The sequence below is a fragment of the Rhineura floridana genome, chromosome 3 (assembly GCF_030035675.1).
Source record: "Rhineura floridana isolate rRhiFlo1 chromosome 3, rRhiFlo1.hap2, whole genome shotgun sequence".
NCBI classification, from domain to species: Eukaryota; Metazoa; Chordata; class Lepidosauria; order Squamata; family Rhineuridae; genus Rhineura; species Rhineura floridana.
In genome coordinates this window covers 191993283-192014117 of record NC_084482.1, presented here as the reverse complement: position 1 = coordinate 192014117, position 20835 = coordinate 191993283, and the positions used below count along the sequence as shown (strand labels likewise).

At 44.2% G+C, this 20835-nt stretch overlaps 2 protein-coding genes across 7 annotated transcripts in view; both read left to right on the top strand.

The window, feature by feature from the left end:
- Positions 1–4584: 4584 nt before the first annotated feature.
- Positions 4585–17564, top strand: LOC133380881 (zinc finger protein RFP-like). Of its 3 annotated transcripts, none has more exons than XM_061619045.1 (8): positions 4585–5675; positions 9098–9211; positions 10531–10761; positions 11366–11482; positions 12657–12679; positions 13733–13848; positions 15553–15609; positions 15938–17564. In XM_061619045.1, exons 1-8 carry the CDS (start codon positions 4773–4775, stop codon positions 16516–16518), a joined length of 2142 nt encoding a protein of 713 aa, XP_061475029.1. In that variant the 5' UTR covers positions 4585–4772; the 3' UTR covers positions 16519–17564. The 3 variants fall into 3 exon arrangements, with proteins under 3 accessions (XP_061475029.1, XP_061475031.1, XP_061475030.1); XM_061619046.1 differs by having other exon boundaries at positions 4594–5675; positions 9116–9211; XM_061619047.1 differs by lacking the exon at positions 11366–11482 and having other exon boundaries at positions 4589–5675.
- Positions 17565–20414: 2850 nt separating this feature from the next.
- The window catches only part of LOC133380882 (E3 ubiquitin-protein ligase TRIM7-like), a 30676-nt gene continuing 30255 nt past the window's right edge, over positions 20415–20835 (top strand). For all 4 annotated transcript variants that reach the window (XM_061619050.1, XM_061619051.1, XM_061619049.1 and 1 more), the window contains exon 1: positions 20415–20555. In XM_061619050.1, the coding sequence (XP_061475034.1) occupies positions 20537–20555 (19 nt within the window). In that variant the 5' untranslated portion in view covers positions 20415–20536. The remainder of the gene's footprint in view (positions 20556–20835) is intronic.

Below are 20835 nucleotides of genomic sequence, written 5' to 3'. Positions count from 1 at the left end.
ATAAATATACAATTTTAATTGAATGAATATTTTGCCTTACTTCAAACCTTGGCTAACCATTTTTTGTTTCCCGTACAATAATTGTAAAATTGTAAGCAATCAAATTCTTTGAAGTTATATTTAACCATTAACAAATTTTTCACAGAGTCGACAGCCAGTCTATTTCTTTCATCAGTCCATTGAGCATTCATCATGCTGAAGACTCTTTCAACATTAGCATTGTAGCTTAGTATTGCAAAAATGAAAGAACATATTTTTAAAAACTCAGAGCTTGCAGTTTTATTCACTTTTTTGAAGTAATCTGCCCATTTATCCAATGATATTTTCCTTGAAAATTCCGCATTCGTGTCCACGTTTTCCAAAAATATATTTAAATTAGAAGCTTGGTCGAATAACAAAGCGTCATCAATTTCTACATTTTTCATTTTTAAATACACAAGAGTTTTTTCAATTTCATTCCAAGTTGGTCTGTCTTTTAATTTCATCCATCTGAAATTTTTAATTCCTCTAGAGAAGACGTCCAGTTTTTTAGATGTTCCAAAGCTCTGTCATATACGTTGACAAACTCTCCTTTCATAGTGCCAGATCTTGGTTCATTAGAATTAATTCTTAAAATTTCTTTAACTTTGAGCGGAAGAAATTCTTGAGACTTTCACGCCAGTAAAATATCTTTCACGGATTCTAAAATGTTGATGATTTCTATTAAATTATTTTTTTCTCTTTCAATCTTTTCAATATTGGAATGAACAACATTCATGAGCAAGTGAACGAACCACAAATAACTTTTGTTTAGCAGATTTTCAAAAAATAATTTTATTAACACTGGTGGATGTTCCTGGGACAGAAAGTAGCTTTGAAGAGCTGAGTACATTTGCAACACCCTGTGTATGCAGGGAAATAATGACAGCCACCTGGTCTCGGAATGAGATAGCAGTTTTCGATATTCTACCTCAACAAAATCGCAGAAATCTTTTAGAACCTCAGTTCGGATTGTATAAATGGAAAAGTAGTTATAAATTTTCATGATCAAAGATTCAATATCGATTGGCAGACCATCAAAAGCATGTTGCACACAGTTGTGCAAGATATGAGCTGGGCATCCAACTCCAATCAATTCTTTTTGAAATACATTTTGTAGACGGAAGAAAACATTATTTTGTCCCCTTCTCTGCAGACCACCAACACTGATGTTGCAGTTATCTGCCGTACACGTGATACAATTTTCAGATGATAATTTTGTAATGCTGTGGTAATTAAATCACATATGGTCTCTGATTTTTCATTTTCCAGTGATTTTAACTCTAGCATATGTAATTGTATCCCATATTCTCTGTCGAAATATTGGATAAGAACAGGAAATATTTTCAAAGCTCCATGATTACTTCCATCTGTGCATACTCCAATGTACCGAATGTTTTCACTCTCGATCCTTTCTACAGCAGTATTCACAGAGTTGGGTGCCAAAACATTATTAACAATTGCTTCAGTTTTTGTTCTGGCACTGGAAACATTTGAAGCAGTCTCAGAGTCGCTGAATAACTTGCGGTACAATTTGGTTGAGCAGTCACAAGATTTGTAACTTTGGTGGTGTTTTACAACGTGAAAAGCCAGAGTTGCTTCTGCAGCCAATATTTTTAATTCCTTTATAGTGTTTTGGGTGACAAACATACTGTCAATTTTCTTTGAATTACCAGCTGTTCTTACGTTTTTGGTATGTTTCGTTGAGATCAAATGTTGTTTCAAATCAGCTTGCCCTTTATTGGCGACTGAAATTGTCACCTGACAAACTTCGCATAATCATAATCAACCTTGGCTTTCTTGAACATCTGATATTGTTCTTGAAGTTCGTCAGAAAATGTTTTTTCACTGAGACCTTGTCTTCTTTGGGGTTCTTTCTAATTGCACTGGAACAATTTCTTTATTCCCATTCTTCGTGGATACTATGACGGTAACACTTGGGTAACAGTAACAGTTAATTGCAAATCCTTAAAAATAAGAAGAAATTTCAACAAACATTACAGACTGATTCAATAGTTAAGCTTTTTCTTCAGTTTTATTCGAAACTCGAAAGAACTGTCAACTCATCAACTGCGAACTGTGAGGACATGTCAAATTTGGTACACAGAGGTTATGTGTCGGCTTTTGTCCAGGTGCAGGGTTGGGGTCCCGGGGATCCAGGAGAACTGGATTCAGAAGAACTGGAGAGAAGGGGGGGGTCACTTCGCCAGAGTGGAGTGAAGACGAAGCAGAGGAAATTCCAGAGATAGAGTTACCTAGCAACGGGGACCTTGAAGGCTTTACAGTTTCAGAGTCTTCCCTTGAAGTTCCCACGCCTCCTCTGCTCCGAAGTTCAGAACAGGCGGGGGAAGAGGGAGGGCTGCCCAAGACAGAAAAGCCGCAAGACAGTTTTGAAACTGCCCCCCCTTTCCCCCATACCAGTTGGAGACTTCAGAAGAGGAGGGGCCCGTGCTTCCCCCGTCGCCGCGTACTCGAAGACAGTTGAAAAGACAAGAAAGGAGGGGGGGAAGGAGGGTGGTGACTGAGGGTCTGTTAAGGAGGAGTGAAAGGCTTCGCGCCCGTTTGCCCCCTTCTTAAGAGACAGGCGGGAAAGCAGTTCCTTGCTCTGTCAACTCTCTTTCCACGCCGCAGGACCTGTAACTCTGTGTTGCTTCATGAGAAGGCGCAGTCTCTGTTTGGATATTACCTTAATAAAAACTGAATTGCTTTCAACCACCAGTCTGATTCCTGAGTCCCATCCTGGGCCTGACAGCTTTCTAATTCCAGGCACAGATGTCACTGGCACCAACAGAACTCGTTGTCGTTACCGACCGTTTGCTTGCGACAGAGTACAAGCATGATTTTTTTTATATAAATAGTAAACACAAAATAATAAATTAAGTTAGGTTAGATAATCTGATTTTTTTATTTTGCCATTTGAAAAAGAGTACATTTGGCTTTGATAAGTGAAAAGTAAGAGTACGCTGTTTTACCATCTCAGAAAGAGTACATGTACACTTAAAAGAGTACGGTTGGTAACCCTAAGCAAGAGGGATTTGCCCTGCTAAAGCCCTGCTTGATAGCTGGTTTTACTTGTGGAGCACTTTGAGGTTTTGACCAGTTCTCACACTTACAAGGATTTGGATCTCAATTTTGAAAAGAACAGACGTGGAGTGCGGGATGCATTGTATTGACCTTGTAAAGCTGTTAGACCTTTTATTAGCCACCCATGCCTAACTCATTGAACTAAAATTCTCACAATTTCATTTGTGTCTGAGTATGCTTCTGTGGGAAGGGACAAAGCCATGAGTGAATCCAATTTCAAACCACTCTAAGGCTGATGATGTGGACTCCAAGCCAGTGATGGGTAACCTTAGGCCTGAGGGAGTGACAAAGTCCATCAGGCTGCCTCAGTGGCTCATTCCGTCAGCTCCGCTAAAAGACCAACTCCATCAGGCACCTCCTATCCGATGACTCTGGGCTTGACAGGATGGATGATAGTAAAGGACCTGTGAGCATATCTAGAAACTAGCCTGTACTGCCTTCAAGTCAATTCCGACTTATGGCAACCCTGGACTGCCTTCAAGTCGATTCCGACTTATGGCGACCCTATGAATACCCTATTCATGGTGAGTGGTATTCAGAAGAGGTTTACCATTGCCGTCCTCTGAGGCTGAGAGGCAGTGACTGGCCCAAGATCACCCAGTGAGCTTCATGGCTGTGTGGGGATTCAAACCCTGGTCTCCCAGGTCATAGTCCAACACCTTAATCACTACACCACACTGGCTCTCTAATGGCAGCCCTATGAATAGGGATTTCATGAGGCTGAGAGGCAGTGACTGGCCCACGGTCACCCAGTGAGCTTCATGGCTATGTGGGGATTCAAATCCTGGTCTCCCAGGTCATAGTCCAGCACCTTAACCACTATACCACACTGGCTCTTTAGAAGCTAGCCTACTGTACAAAGGTAAGATTTACATTTGTTGCTCTGCCTATGTTTCCTTCTAGCCCCACCCACCATTGGCAAATGGCCCTTGGATGGCTGCTTAACAGGGAATGTGGCCCTCAGTCTGAAAAGTGTTCCTCACCCCTATGCCCATGAAAACTTACGTGTCTATTACCCTTTAAGGTGAAAGATTTTGCTTTGCGAGTTGACTGCAAGGCTGTTCCATTTATCATTAGCAACAACTAAGCAAATAAGGGCCATTGAAATCAACTGGAATTTTCTTAGCATATTTGATAATACTTGAGGATTGGAATGGTGGGTTACTATAAATTCATCATGCAGACACACCCTGTCTTTGTATGGGAGGGGAAGAAGGGAAGAGAGCTCGAAAATGTGCACGTTTGCCAATTTCCCTATTTGCTTTTTTTTTAAATGAAAAAGTGATTGGGTGAGCAACCTGATCCACCAGACGTTCTCAGACTACAACGCCCATCATCTCTGACCATTTGTTCCAAACTTAGCTCGGGGCTGAGGATGGGAGGTGGAGACCAACACCCTGCGCAAAGGACCACCAGTTAGCAACCCGCGTGCTACAAATTATGGAACGGGGCGTTTATTTCCCGCCCTGTCTTTACTTCTAGGATCCAGCACGCAAAGGGTTACCGCCGTAACGTCTCCCGGCATCCCCCTCACTTCCGCTTAACGCCACGCAGCCACACCCCCTGGCTTCTCCGAGCAGCTCAGCCAATCCGGGCACGCGCTCGCCGGAAGGACACTCTCGCAGTCCTCGCGGTCAGGCTCGCTCTCGGCTGGCTAGCTGACTGGCATCATGAGCGGCGGCTGTGGTGGCGGTCTCGGCGGCGGCATGTCGGCGGAGCAGCAGCTGCAGCAGCGGCTCCTCCGCAGCCGCCTGAGGGGCTCGCAGCACCCGGGCCTGGCCGTGGGCGGCCCTCTTCCCCCTCCACTCCTCCCGCCCCCACCCGCGCTCTCGCCCCCCTCCCCGCCGGACTCGCCTCCGCCCGGCACGACGCCCGCAGAGATCCCCGCCGGCCCCCGCTGCCCGAGCGAGACCTGGTGCTCCCTCTGCCGCGTGTACTGCCCGGATCCTGTGTGCCTGCCGTGCGGGCACAATTTCTGTACGGCCTGCATCGGGCAGCGCCTCGGCGAGCCCAAGATCAACATCTCCTGCCTGGAATGCGGCGCCACCGCCCGCAAGAGGAACCTCCGACCCATCAAGCCGCCGCCGTTGCTGGCCAACCTGGTGGTGGAGAGGCCCAAGCGGCAAAGGCTAGACTCGGGGCCTGGAGGAGCAGCAGGGATGGGAGGAGTAGCGCCACCAGCAGTAGCAGCAGCAGCGCCGCCACCGCCGCTACCGGTGGCTCCCGTGGCGTCATTGGCACCCGCGGTAGTGGCAGCGCCGCCGCCGCCGCCGGCCTCAGCAGCGCCGCCGCCGCCACCTCCACCGCTGCTGCTGTTGACGACCCCGCCGACGCCGCCGTTGCCAGTAGCAGCAACACCAGCTACCTCGGCAGTAGCAGCTGCTGCCGCCGCCCCGAGAAGATTATCAGGAGGTGGAGATGGTACCGGAGAGAAGCTGTGTGAGAAGCACCGGGACGTGCTCCAGTTTTTCTGCGAGGAGGATCAAGCACCGATCTGCGCCCATTGCGATAGGTCCGAGGAACACCGGGCTCACACCATCTTTCACGTCGAGAGGGCAGCCCGGGATTACCGGGTAAGGAAGAGCCAAAGGGCGAGCTTTTCGAAACAAAGCGCACGCGCGTGTATGTGTTTAGGTAAAAACAAGGACTCACAAAACAGAGAAAGTAAAAGCAGCTGTGTTGGCCCATACGAAAAAACCTATATTAGGGCCATACCTTTATTAGGCCAAACAAAATATCACAGCACTGAGTTACTGAATTCTTACAGCAAAACGTTTCAGGTTCTGCCTTCTTCAGCTGCCGGGATACAAGTAAAACATTTTGCTATAAAAATTTAATATCTCTGTTTTGTTAGACACTGTAATGAATTATTTTAATGTTTAACCCCATCCCCCAGTGATGCACAGCAAACTTATCTGAAGTACAGTTTAATGCCTTAAAAATCACCTGTTTATATTCTACACTTTTTTTTAACATCCGTGGCGCAGAGTGGTAAGTGGCGGTAACGCAGCCGTCACCGCCGGAGTTCAATTCCAACAGAAGGAGGAAGTCGAATCTCCGGTAAAAGGGGTCGAGGTCCACTTAGCCTTCCATCCATCCGTGGTCGGTAAAATGAGTACCCGGCATATGCTGCGGGGTAAAGAAAGGCCGGGGAAGGAACTGGCAATCCCACCCCATATATACGGTCTGCCTAGTAAAGGTTGCAAGGCGTCACCCTAAGAGTCGGAAATGACTCGCACAATAAGTGCGGGGACACCTTTACCTTTGCTTTAATATGGGGCTCATATGTAAAATGAAGTAGCAACAGTGGTAAAAGTATAGTATCTATTGTTTTCTGCCTTTTTTATATACCATTGTTTTCTGGGTTTTTTCTAACATCTGACTCTAGAAGCATCTTTTCTTAAGTTCTTTATGTTTGGAGGACTTAAGGTGCATTCCTTCTTATAAGGCTGATTTATTGTGGGAAATAATTCTGCTTAAATGGACCTTTTCACTTCCTATCCCGTAGCCAGTTCTGTCCGTACAGTGATTTAGGACTTTATGGTTACTTTTGTATTCTTGGTGAAAATTCTGTTCAAATATTGTTGGCATTGGTCTTTTCTTGGGTCAAGACAGTTGTGAGTCCCTGTAGCTTTCCAAGCTGTGGTCTTCAGACAAAATGCTTGGCCGTAGGACAGAGAAATAACTGTGATAGAGGATGTGTGGAGGGTTTTTTAGTGTTCATATTTCTATCTTATCTTAGATATGTTGTGTCTACAGAACACCAAACCAACTGGAAGAATTGTGGATCTTTAAGTTTATGTTAAGAGTAGATGTTCAAATATAGGTACCTAGCAACCTTAAAAGAAATGTTAAGCAGATGTTAATACATTAGTCAGTAGAGGGCTAGAGACCATTGAATATCTAGTCAGCCTCTTTCTTTTGTATTCATCAAAGTATCAAGTTACCTGTTTTGTTTGTCTTGTCAGTCTGATGTAGCAACTGATGAAGGGTTCTGAATAGTAACTTTCCTTTCTCAATGCAGTGTTTCTCATTTACAGTCCTAGAAGCTTAGGTGAATTACTTGTGGATTTTATTTTACCAATTCATAAGGAATTGACGTATTTCTAGCCTGATCCTAAGCCTTTTTGCTTCAAAGTAAGGTCTATAGATTTCTTTTTTTGCATTCAGTTTTAAGAGCTCATCCTATTTTCTCCTGTGCCATTTATCTGATTGTGTTGAGAGGAGATGTCCACAGTGTTTAGTTTGTTTGTGTTGCTTCAGGGAATTCACGAGTGAATTTCAGGTGACTCTTCTTCTGTCAGCTACTTCAGGCTTAAAAACTTTAGCACCACACAAGTCGTTCAATAGCTATTCTCTTCTGTGGGTGTGACTCCCCACTCTCCAAGTGCCACATTATAACAGAAAACTCTTTGCCCCAAGATATCCAAAAACCTGGCCTACCAGCTCTCTGAGGTAGTCAAGCCTCGTTGAAGGAAAAGCTGCCTGCTTAAGTGACAGGTGGGCCAGTTAAGGAGACCTTGCTAGCCTCAAAGAGCCAAGCATTGTTACTGTTGCCTTAGGTCTAGGAAGACACTAAGCCATGAAGGCAGCTGGGCCAGTCCCGACCCAGTTAGAGATGTAACATTTTTGGCAATTTTGAAGCCATAGGAAAAAAAGGTTTATTTTGGTTTTTCTGGGGAAACAGACATTTTCAGAAAAATTGAAAAAATGCAATATTAGCACTTTTTACAGATTGACTTTGTTACTTCAGGAACATCAAATGTAATTATGTACAAGTTGGTTTGGCATAAAAGTATCACATTTGGTATATTAAAAGTTTACTTTTTAAAAGTTTTACCTTTTTTTGTAACAAATGGATCTACAAGCTCCTGAACTGTAAGGAACCTCTTTCGTTTTGCCAGTTTATGAGGAGCAGGTAAAAAACAATTTTAAACAGAAAAAAACATCAGCATTAATAACAAAGAAAATTATTTATGTCTCCGCTAGTCCTCCACAGTGTCAAGCAGACATAAAGCATCCATTCCCATAAAAAGAACTGAGGAAAAAAGGGGGAGAGCAAGATTCAGTGAAACATTTTATTCATCATGCTAAAACAAAACATTCCACAATCCATTTTTTCCATTTTGGGGGGGGGGAAGCTTTGGAAAAAATGTGAAAAAAACAGGGTTTTTTCCTATTCTGGTTTTTTTCCGGCCTTCACATCTCTAGTCCCAGTCTCTTAGTGTAACCTACCTTACAGGGTTATTGTGAAGGTAAAATGAATTTGTGGAGGAGCTGTGTACACTATCTTGAGCTTCTTGGTGGGGGGATAGAAACAAATAAAATCATACTGGTCGACAGGCAGGTTTGAGCCATTAGCTCTACTTTAGAACAAAGACTTTACATCTCTGCTTTCAGTACCAGAATGCTACGAACAGGTAAATGTCTGGGAACCATATGACCTCCAGCCCAGGCTCTGTGTAGTACTTGCATCCTTGACCTCAGCATGCATATCAAGATTTTAATACCTGCTGAATCAGTATCTTGAGGCTATTTTGAAGAACTAAGTATTTTATTTAGCCTTGTGGTTGATAAGTATGAAAATACATGACCAGTTATAAAGTCTTAGAAGCTATGGAGGGACCAGGTATGACTTCCAGTGGTAAGTAAAGGAATAGGGAGTCAGTTTTCTGTGCTGCAGTTTTTTCCCTTCCCATGAGTAGCAGAAGTAAATCTGTGTTAAAAAAATTAATACAACCAGCATATGGAATTAGATTTTTTTTAAAAAAAATTGCTGTGGAGTGCACACTATCCTATAGGACTGTTAAAACAAACTAGCCCCCTTGCCCCCCTGATTTGGAAGAGGTTTGAGGGGGAGGTTGTCTTCTCTTTTTCATGGCAAGGTTATGGTAAGGTAAAAACTCCTGCTTGACTAAACTACATTTACATGTTTATGCTAACTCCCCCCCCCCAATGCTCTTACCACCTCTAATCCCCTCCCTCCCATCTCAAGCCATTTCTGTTTGCTCAGGAGCGGGTTCTGGCACAACTAGAAATTCTGAAGCAGGAGAAGAACACACTATGGAGTCAGAAGCTAACTGGAGAGAAGAAAATCCAGGATTACGTGGTAGGTTCCTGGTGACTTTGGTGATCATGAACAGAGGCTTTGGGGCTTGGGTTTTGTTTTTTTGCCAGACAAGCCTCCCTTCCTAAAACCATTCCCTTTCCTTGTGTTGTAAGAAGACTATAAGATTTTCCATCCTTCCTACAGTGTCATAAAATTCCTATCACTGCAATTTAGTAAGCACTTGTCTGAGAGCAAGTCCCACTGAAGTCAATGGGACTGACTTCTGAGTAGAAATGTATAGGATTATGCTGTATGTTAAACAATGGCAGCTGTGGAACTGAACTCTCAATTTGGCCAGCGATGTGGAGTAGGTAATTTTCTAAAAGGCTTTTTTTAATGGAAAACTTTCAGTTGCATAAGTTCATTAGTAACAGTGAATGCGTATCAGTCACAAATAAAACATTTGGCAAGCTGGATGGCTTCAATTTTTTTAGCTTTGTCTACCAAATACAAGTACATTAAATCACTCTTTGGGGCATCAGAAGATGTTCTATTGCAAACTGAAAAAATTTTTCTGATGCAAATTAACCTGTGTAAATTGGCCTAATTTGCATTGGAAATTTTTCCAACTCAGAGTTTTCTGAAAAACCCACATCACTAAATATGGCATAGCTCTGGGATAATACATAATTTGTTTCTGTTTTTTAGACCTGAAGTTCTGTTGTAAAAAAAATGCTATTTTATCTGAATTTCCATAAAAGGGCAGTCACTTTTTGTTTTTGATGATATTTCTGTCTCTTTTTAATACTTTATTATGTAGTAGCTAGTTGACAGTCCTAAACAAATATTCTGGTTTCATCCTGCAGTGCACTCTATCCATGACTGAGTCCATACGTTGGACGAGTGGGATGTTTGTCCTGGATAACCGCCCTCAAGGGGGTGCTGAGCAGTTTACCGTTTCTGCTACTGCCCCCTCTTGCAGCCTTATCCTCCAGCCAGGCTGACTATTTTGCCATGTCCAGGGATTGAAGAAGCTAGGTTGCAGATGCTGTACAGCAGAACATGCTTCTCAACGCCTCCAAGTCCACCTGGAGGGAGAGGGGGGCCAGCACCAGGGGACGATGGGGTAGTGGTAGGGAAAAGGGATGGAGGTGTTGCAGATTCATTTTGGATTTAAATAATGCCCCTCTTCTTCCAGTCCTTGCTGCCCTTGTCAGAGTCTATTCTGGTCTTATACCTTCTGTGTCTGCACTTGTGCAGTCTCTTAATACAAACAGCTATTTTGATTACTGTGTTCTTTAGTGCGGCAATGATATTCTTGTTTTGTGCACCCATGAAAAGACCTCCTAACTCTCTAATCTTACCTGTGGTCGTTACAGGAAAAAGTCCAAGCTGAGAGACAGGAGATTATATCTGAATTTGAGTGCCTGCATCAGTTTCTAAAAGATCAGGAACAACACCTGCTATTTCAGCTAGAAGAACTAGATAAAGAGATAGAGAAACGGAAGGATGAAATCGTTACCAAACTCTCAGAAGAGCTTTCCCGTCTTGGTGATGTGATTACCGAGATGGAGGTGAAATGTAAGCAGCCAGCAAGTGAATTTTTACAGGTGAGACTTCACAATCAACAGCAAGGTCTTTTTCTCGCCTGGAGTTGTGCCCAGCAGTGGGTTAAGGGCCCCAAGCATTGGGGACTCCAGGCAATGGAGCTCTAAAGAGCCCACAAGTATTTGAATATGGGAGTTGCTACTTCTTTGCCAACACAGATATTTGGGCAAGGCTGAGCTGAGGCCTTCTCCCTGCTGGAACTGGCAAAAACACTTATTTTGAGCACAGGATGCTGACAGGGCATGAGCAACTTGGGGGCATAGCGTATGTACTGTAGATTGGATTTGGGGTCTCATTCACAGGTGGACCCCCATCAGCTGTCCAGCATGCCCAGGTGCTGTCATTTGCCCCTGCAGGCAGTGAGGCTGTTCATTAGGAACCAAAGCCAGTCCAGTGGAGAGGTGGGCTCAGTTGTCCAGAGTATTCCCCACTCATAAGGAGTGCTATGAAACTGACATTCCATATGATGATGATGAGGGAGGGATGTCTCATTAGCTTGGCTCACCCTTTTTAGAGTGCCCTTTGACCTCTGCAAAGGACAGTTGGAACTCTATGGCTCCTCCCATTGTGGAATGCTATGACACCATAGCACTCTGCTGTTGGCAGATGTACTTCCAGGTCCTTCAGCCTGACCTGAAGGCTGTTGAGAAGCTGGCCTGGATGACCCCATTCCTTCAGGTTCATGTCGGGACACATCGGGTATGGCTGCCATGCAGACCTCTAGTACGTACAGTCATGTTAATATGGGTTCTCTCTTAAGGGTGTTTGGGTACTTGGGGTGCTGCTGTAGCTATGGGACTGGATTAGATGTTTCTCTTAACTCTTCAGTCTCCGGAATAATGCTGATGTGTGCATGCTGTGGAGGATATTGCGGGAGGGAAATAACTTGTGTTTATGGTGAACGAGTGGGATTTTTAAATTTTATTTTGGAGGAAAACAAAAGGGGCTTGTGGAGTGTGTGTGCCTGCAAAAAAGCCTGCATTTTCTGGGATCTCCTTAGGGTCTTCCTGTGGTCCACTCCGTGGTGAACATCATTTGTAGCTATTCCAAGGATGTGAGGCTGGTTTGTTATAAAAAATCGAGCAGCACCTCCTGCGCACTTGATCTCTTGGCACAGAATCTTTTTTTAATTACTTTGCAACCAGCTCTCTGATCACAAGCAACAAGGACAAGATTTTAGGTAACCTGTGACGTGCAGAAAGTCACTACAGGTGATGGTGAAGAGTACAACACAGTGATCCCGGGATGGGGCAATTGCGGAGGCTCCTCTGGGGCCTCGCCTGGGCTCTTGGAAGCAAGGCGCAGTTGCCTCTGTTGGGCTGAAGTGAGGTGCACCCCCTCTTCGGCAGTGGCGTGGTGTGCCTGTCGGACAGCACACTTAGAGGTCATGTGAGTGGCATGGCTGAGGGAAGGAGCCGGTGGCTCCGGGCAAGAGAGAGCCGGTGGGCAGGCCTTGGAGGGGTCAAAAAGCCAGCCTGTTCACCGGCAGGATGGGTGGGAAGACAGTTTGGGGAGGAGAAGGCTGCTAAAAGCTAGGGCAGCCCTTCTCCTCAGAGAAACAGTTGCAGCGCCAGGGAGACCACCGTGGCCCGAAGGCTCCCATGTGTAACCGGAGCACCCCCCACCTCTTGTCTTGGAGCAAACACCAGATGTTCCGCCTCTAGGATCGCAGGTAAGAGCCTGAGGGCAACTGGGGGGGCAGGCTGTTTACCCCTGCCTTGTAAGCACCAGAGGCTAGAACAAAGCTTCCACCCTTCTGCTTTTGATAGCGCTCTTGGAGTCCTCTGCAGCCTGAGATGGGGGTGCAGAGGCGTGCTCTCCCTTTAGCCTGTGACACAGTCCTAGTGCAAAGCATTGTGGGACTGAGCTCCTTTTTCTCTCTCTTTTTCTCCTCTAGGACATTAAAAAAACAATGAACAGGTATGTAGTAATTTCCTCCTTGACTCTCTCTCTCTTTCTCCCCCCCCCAATGCCATTTGGTAGGATCCCTTCAAACTGCTGAGGGTCTGCAGACCAAGAAAAGCAGCAACACTTACTGCTCTTCCTCCTCTGCCAAAGTCAGTGTAATAGCACAATGTCCAAGACAGCTTTTAGATTCCTCTGCTTCCAGAGAACGGCAGTTCATCCCTTTGTGGAAACATTGCAGCCCACAAGTGGCACATGTGCTCTGCTGTCATAAAACAAGGATGGGGAACCTGTGGCCCTCCAGGTGGTGTGGGATTCCAGTTTCCATCTGTCTTAGCCAGCATAGTCAGTGGTCAGGCTGGAGCCACAGGTTCCCTATCCCTGCCATAAAGCAGCACGTACGTGACAGAGCAGGAACAGAGCTTGTGTAGAGCAGCTTCACTTTTTAACTTGTTGCATAGAGCTGCATCCTTGCAGTCCCAGGACCAGCTCAAAACATGTTGGTTCCTGAGGTGGGAAATTCAAATGGTACACCTACTTATTAACCACCATAATACACCATAAAATTCTCCAGTGCAAGCCTTGCAGAATCATTTGGGAGCTGCATTAGAAGCTTGTGTGGGAGAAATTTGCTCTGCAATTGAGGTTTGTCTCCTGCTCTGCTCCATTCATGACACCCAAAATGTGTTGCCTGATCCATTTGCCTCATGGCACATTTGAATTGACCTTCAAATATTTCTAGAGCAAGGAGGGCAGTATTTAGAAGATCTCTCTGAAACTGCGGAACTTCACACTAATCACACAGGTTCAGTGAGAGCTAATGCTTAATCATATATCCACTTCATTTTCTGGAAACAGCATATCAGTATTTTGGGCTAGAGTTAAAAGCCTCACTCAGTTAAAGGAGACTAGCCTACCTTAGTTTGGTGCCCTCGATGTTGAACTTTAGCTCTTATCAGCCCCAGCCAGCATGACCAGTGGTCAGGGAAGGTGGAAGTTGTAGTCCAAAACATGATTGAGGAGACTTTTTTCACTAAGAGTGTCTATTTTTTTCCTTTTAAAATGCAGATGTGCAGCAGGTCATTTCCAGCCATCCGAAGAAGGTTCTCCTAAGCTTGAAGAGAGACTGGATGATTTCTCACGGAAAGGGATGGTTCTGAAGGAAATACTAAATAGATTCCAAGGTACAGAAAAAGAGCTGAAGGGGATAGGGAAGTTATGTATTTTAACTTTTAGCTCAAGTTGGCTGCTTAGTATCTGAAAATAACATGCATTCCAATGAATTTATTTTCATTTATTAAAATCTAATCTTTAAAAACTTGACCCTATGCACTGAAATCCAGCTCAAATCAGAGAAGGCCTCGCATAACTTTGGGAATGCATTTGGCTCTGGTTTGTAAAGGCACAAGAGAAAATGGAGTTTCACCAGGAGCTTCTTTAAGGGCACATGGTGTGAGCTGAAAGTCATGAACTCATTTCAGCCTTCACCCCTCACACCTCTGTGGGTCTAATGCTACAGCTTAACATTTAATAGGGTTCTGATAAGGATTGCTTAGAGTGAAGACAAACCACTATATAAATTGAATTCAAACTAAATTAGTTTAGCTTGGTTCCCATCAAAATTAATTGGACTTAAGTTAAATCATGATCTTGACCTATTGAGATAAATGGCACATAAGTTCAACTAACTTAGTCTGGATCCAACCTGCTATGTATTATTGTGGGGCAGCTAATAAGAACTATCAGTATTCCCTTGGTCTGTGAATTTGGAGAACGAACAAATGGAAAGCTATTTCTGCCTTGGTGGGCCCAGGTGAGGCTTGCTGAGTTCATTTAACACAAATCCAAATGCAGTATTCCTAACATTATCTTGACTGGTTAGCTGTGTTGTCTGTGGGCAACCTTACCCAGTAACTTACTTAATATGCCTTTGTATGGCTCTTGCACAGGTGGTAATCAAAGGCCCTCAGTTAAGTCCTCAGTATGGTAATGTGGCAGTGATTCAATTATCTGGGAGGCCAGGGGGAGTTCATGAGCAATATTTTAGTACAGGGCTTTCCTTTGGTGTTTGTACCATGATGTCATGGCAAATGGGAGCTGTGAGTTTTTGCTGCAGAGCTGAATGTTGGAAGATTCAGGACAGACAAAAGAAAGCACACAATGCATAGTTAAACTATGAAATTCACTCCCACAGGAGGAAGTGATGACCACCTCCTTAAAAAAGGATTCAACAAATACATGGAGGATAAGGCTGGCTAATAGCCGTGATGGCTATGCTCTGCCTCCATTGTTGGAGTCAGCATGCTTCTGAATACCAGTTGCTGGAAACTGCAGGAGAGGAGAGTACTTTGACGCTCAGGTCTTGCTAGTGGACTTCCCATAGGCATCTGCTTGGCTACTATGAAAACAGGATGCTGGACTGTATGAGCATTGGCCTGAGCCATCAGGGTGGTCTTGCATTCTTATGACTATGAGTCCTGGAAGGCAGTGATGGTGATGTAAGGTGGAAGGGGCTGCAAAAAAATGATAGCAAAATGCTGGTGAAAACATTTCCTGCATGTTGAATTCAGTGGGAAGTTAACTAATGCAAGAGCCAGAAGGTTCAGTTAATAGAGGCCATTCTGCAGAAGCAGGAGGTGGGAATTACTGTTGTTAAATTCCACTTTGCCTCTTAAAGCAAGCTGCATCAACAATAGTAGCTACCATTTCTGCAGAAGAGAAACAATGTTGGAGTTCACCGACTTTTAACATGAGAAGCCCAGGTTGGAATAGTTGGCTAGGAGGGTCCCCCAGTTGCCTTGGGCAAGTTACTTTGCGCATTTGAGAGGCTAAATTACCTTTTTAATGGACATTTTGCTCGGGGGAAAAACTACTTTTTCTTTCTGTAGATAATGTGATATCTGTCGTGGAGAAAGGAGAAACTGTGCAAACAATGAATGATAAAGGTAAGTTTTCATAGTGGTATGTCTGCACTGCACAACTTGCTCATTGTGCTCTTGGTTTGCCTTCATTAAAAGCTTCTGAAAACACTCCAAATGGAGGTGAAAGCTTTGAACACACTAGTGCAGTTTTTCCCAGCCTGCTGCCCTCCAGATGTTTTGGACTACAACTCGCATCAGATCCAGCCAATACAGCCATAGAGAAGTAGCAAAACAGACATGTGGATCAAGGGGGAGGGTCAAGGCACCTCATTGTTGGGGAATGGATCTGTTTGTGGAATGACCCTCTCTCTCTTCCTCGGACTAAAAATGCCTTATCTTGTGCCTTCTGCAGATGCAGCCGTCGATCTAGATGTACCATATGCTCCTCTGTTATTGGACCGAAGAAACACAGGATCTGAAGAGCCCCAGCACAGGCTTCCTGCCTTACAATATATCCCTGACACTCCCAAAAGATTGGATTCCAGGGCTTTGGTTCTTGGCTGTGATGGGTTTACCTCTGGGAGATACTTTTGGGAGCTGGAAGTGGGTGATGGGGATTTCTGGGCAGTTGGAGTCACCCGAGATCCTTCAAAAAAGAAGGGCATGATGGACTTTAGCCCGGAACAGGGGATCTGGGCTGTGGGACTGTGGAAGGGCCAACACTGGGCTCTCACTTCCCCTGTAACTGCCCTGTCTTTGAGCAAACACCCAAGGAGGATCCGAGTGTCCCTGGACTATGTGGGGGAGTGTGTAACCTTTACTGATGCGGATACAGACGGCCCCATATTCACTTTCCCACCGGCTTCTTTTAATGGGGCACGTACTCACCCATTGCTGTGGGTGGTGGGGTTCCCCGCTCAGTCTGTGTTTCTGAGGCACATGGGGGTGAGATATCCAACTGGGGTCCATGAAATGGATATTCTGAGTCCATGATTTTAACTTCTTTCCATGGATGCAGTGTCAGGAAAAAAACAGATATCTAACCTGCCAAAGCAGAGAACTTTACTATTTGGGAGCAAAAAAGCTTGTGTGTTTGCCTGATCTTTGGAGAATAGGAGGAGGCAGAACTGTTCTTCCACCAAGACCGTATGATGTTGCCCTGTGGAATAGCACAAGAACTGTGAATGAAGAGTAGATTGTAGGCCTTGAAAAATAGTTATCACTGTTAGGACATCCTTCATTATACAAGGGATTGTCAAGACCTCTGCTTCTCAGTAGTAGGCCCAAACCCGTCCAATTTAGAAAAAAATGTTTAGGTATTAAAACTTGAAATTTTATTTGCATCTTCATTTGGTTCATATTTAACACTTTACTTTGTTTTACTTTATTTTACTTTAAAATTGACTACATTTTAACTTTAATACCTAGTAGCATATTTATGTTCCATTGGAAGGATTAGTTCCAAATTAATCCTTCATGCAGATGTTCTTGAATACCACAACTTTCACCTGTGGGCATCTGTAGCCAGAGGTAATGATTCTGAATCGTATAGGGGTGGTAGTTTTGTCTCTGGGTAGCTTTTTATCCACTTTTTTCTAGGACAGATTAATCTCTTCTTACTGGTTCACTCTGAAACTTAATTTTCACTCTTGTGTTCCTGAATTGGTACAAATCCTCTTTATGATGATGATAAACTGGGTGTTCTGATTTTCCTAAAAGTGACAAAGATTGTGTAAAGAACTCTAGGATGATAGTTGAGGTGACTACATAATGTAAAACAAAAACAAATGAGCGTATGTAGTGTTCTTCAAAACATATCCACTCTGCTTTTGGAATGTCTCTATTTTCTGAATGGGTACCTGCCTTTTGTGAATGTGGTACCTTCCCTTTGGCACTTCACTGGATATAGCATGATTTTAGAGTGGCTGGGATCCAGTGGCAAAAGAGTGCCATGCCTTTTGTGTATATCACTTATGGAAAAAAAGGTTCTGTTTTAATAAAGTTGCCTTCCCAGTACCAGGAAAATGGTGTAAAAATGATCCAAAGTAGCTTAATGTGTATATGTGGTTAAAAACTTCATTCCACCCCACCCACCCCCGCTGGTTTCCTGAGCACCAAGAGAGTAGAGAGGATGGGCAAAATTAGGCATTGTAACAGCCCCGTTCTGCTGCCCATATAGCTGGGCATGTATACTGTGGAAAAGGATTCCTGGAAATAGAATCATAGAACCATTGAATAGTAGAGTTGGAAGGGGCCTATAAGGCCATCAAGTCCAACCCCCAGCTCAATGCAGGAATCCAAATCAAAGCATTCCTGACAGATGGCTGTCCAAATAATGGCTGCTTCTGTAAGGTATAAGAATTGGAAAGAAATAAATCCATTGGACTAGGGTTTTCCCCCCTCTCCCACGTAATTTGCTATGTTCAACCCATGTTTCCTCAGTAGCCAAAGGCCTAGTTTTCACAAGTAAATCCATTTACGAGGAGCACGGGGTCACAGTACTCTTCCATACCCTCTTCTACTTCCCTTGAGCAAGGATCTTAGGTGGGTGGAAAGCTTTTTTTAAAGGGGGGGTCATTCAGAAAGAGGTTTGCACTTCGTGTGTGAGAAGTAAGCCAGGGTGGTAACTTCACCTATGAAAAAACTATGTTTACATCTCGCCTCAGGCTGACTCAGCTGGGGTTAGGGTTGCTACTTGTTTTACCTGCCTGCCCACCTTCCTTCCCTACTGTTGGTTCTGTGTTTTAAATGTTGCATTTAGGTATACATTCCTCCATTACTGTATCACCTGGCCGAGTGTTAAGGGGGAGGAGGTGAAGGTAACTGCATTACCCAGTCACCTAGCACCACAAATCTGTGTCTGGTCTGAGTTTCTCAGGCACTAACTACCAGGCTTCTCCCAGCAACCCTAATGTCCCTGGAGCACCGTAGTATATACAACCAACCTGTCAAGATGCTATGCCCTCTGAAGATGGGTGACTAGGTTGCCTGCCTACCTCAGTATGTGACCACTGTTCTGAAAGCTATGCCTCTACCTATACTTGCTGGGCAGCCTAGTGACAGTTGTTGCTTTAGAGGAGACAGCATGTGGCAGCTGCTCTGTTGCTTGTTCTCTGCTGTCCCAACTTCTTGTCTAGGCTTCTGTTTCTCTACTAGCCCAGCTGTGGTGCCTCCTCATTAGGCCATCTGGAGTGGGGAAGACAACATGGTGGGCTTTAAAGGTGAGCTCCAGTACTTTGAATTGCTCTTGAAAGCACACTCTGGTAGCCAATTCAGAAGACTTAGCATAGGAGTGAGTAATATTATTGTTCGTTAATCCGAGATTATGATTGGAAACTTTCAGATGGTTCAAAAATAGTCTTCAAGGGCAACCCCTTGTAATGTGTAACCTATCCAAATTATGTTACTAAGGAATAAACTAGGCTAGATCTTACTTCTGTAGGAAGGGGAGCAATTGATGTACTAGCTGTGGCAGATAAAAGGTCTTACCTGCTAGATCCAGGAAAGGCAACCAAGATGTGAACTGGCTTCTCAAGGGAATGTACACACATTTCTAAATCCTCAGACACCCCCCCTTTCAACTTTCCCTTAGTCAGTGCAATACACTGCTTCACAACTTCCAAAGCCTTCCTGTAATTAGGGGATGAAAATAAGTAGAACTGACTGGATGTCATCCACATATCAATGACAACCAAGCCGATTGCCAGGTAACATCTACATGAACCCACTAGACGTTAAAACAGTTCGGGAGGTGAGATGGCTCCCTGCAGCACACTTCTAGACAAATGGCTATGGGCAGCAGAGCACCATTCCCCCCCCCCCATAGTACCATATTCTCCGACTCCAGGGAAGATGAGCTATTGTGGAATGGTAACAGTGTGATCTACTCGGATGTAAGTCCTGCTAAGTTTAAAGAGGTTTACTCCTAGGTAAGTTTGTGTAGCAGAGGCAGCAAGGATATTTGGGGGGGGCATATTGACCCACGATCAACCCTCCAAAGGCAGAAGAATCAAAGGCAGGTGTGGCAAAATCACTTGTTTTAATGGACAAATTGGGGGGGGGAGGGACGTATGGCATCACAGTAGGATACCTATGGGAGCACTCAGCATTCTGGGGATTCTTGGGAGGGGATACAAAATACCTTTTGGCATCACAGAGTACCTATGGAGGCAATAATTTAGAGAAAAACTAAAAATAATTTTAAAAGACAAATTTTGGGGGCTGGATATGATCCATGGGCTCCAGTTTAACCACCTTTGCTATATAGGATTGCAACCTAGGACTCATCCCCTATTCAGCACAGAAAGCTGTCATGGTTGTTGCTGTTGAATGTTGCTAAGAGAGATTATAATGTGAATATAAAGCCTACATTGGCTAAAATCTACATTCAGTTGATTTCAGGAGTTCCTCAATTCTTTGGGGCAAGTTTGAAAATCTGAAACTTGTGGGCACCACAAAATAGCTATTTCACAGAAGAAAACATTATGATCTGAACCTTCTAAAAAGAAGGCAAAAGAACCATTTTCCCCTTAAAGCAAATGCAACACAGACCAAAATCAGGCAACATCTCCCCCAAACCAGGCAAAACATACAACTCCGACAAAAACCAAAAGATCTCTTGGTGGGCACAAACGTGTCTGTGGGGTACTGTGGTGCCCATACGGCCTGGTTGGGAACCCCAGTTTTGCACAGAACAAGAGAGGCTCAATATTCCTTTTTAATATTGCAGATTTTGCTGCTAGCATAGATGTGACTGAGAAATCGGATAGGCTGAGTTGGTTGTCACATTAACAAGCAACAGTCAGTTTCTGGAAACAAACATTCACTTTCGGTTTTCTGATATGCCGGCTGAAATGAGGAAACAGAAACTTATCCAACTGCACTGCACTGCACAGTCAGACAGCCATGGCTGCAGCCAGCTTGGTAAACAGACTTCAAGATGGGCTTTCTTGTTTTCTCTGCCACGAATATTTCACTGAGCCGGTGTCCATAGACTTGCATACACCCTTGGATGGCTCTCCACCTTCGAGGTAACTGATTCTGTTGTTGAACTGCTCTTACCGTTTAGAGGTTTCTTCCAGTGTTCAGCCAAAATCTATCCTCCTGTAACTTAAGCCCATTAGATCTACTCCTGCCCTCTGGAATAGTACAAAATAAGCCTTTATCAACTGCACAGACACACTATTGTCTGGAAGCCATTGACTTCAAAATAATTTTATGGGCCCCTGCTGGGAGGAAGGACAGGATATAAATAAAATAATAAATAAATAAATTTCAATTATTATTTGCATAATAATTATTTTCTCTCTT

Bases quoted from the DNA above. Each gene is read 5' to 3' on its own strand.
- LOC133380881 (XM_061619045.1), top strand. From the start codon at position 4,773: ATGAGCGGCGGCTGTGGTGGCGGTCTCGGCGGCGGCATGTCGGCGGAG. The intron at 5,676-9,097 runs GTAAGGAAGAGC...TCCCATCTCAAG, and splicing joins GGGCAGCCCGGGATTACCGG to CCATTTCTGTTTGCTCAGGA. The intron at 11,483-12,656 runs GTACGTACAGTC...TTTCTCCTCTAG, and splicing joins GGCTGCCATGCAGACCTCTA to GACATTAAAAAAACAATGAA.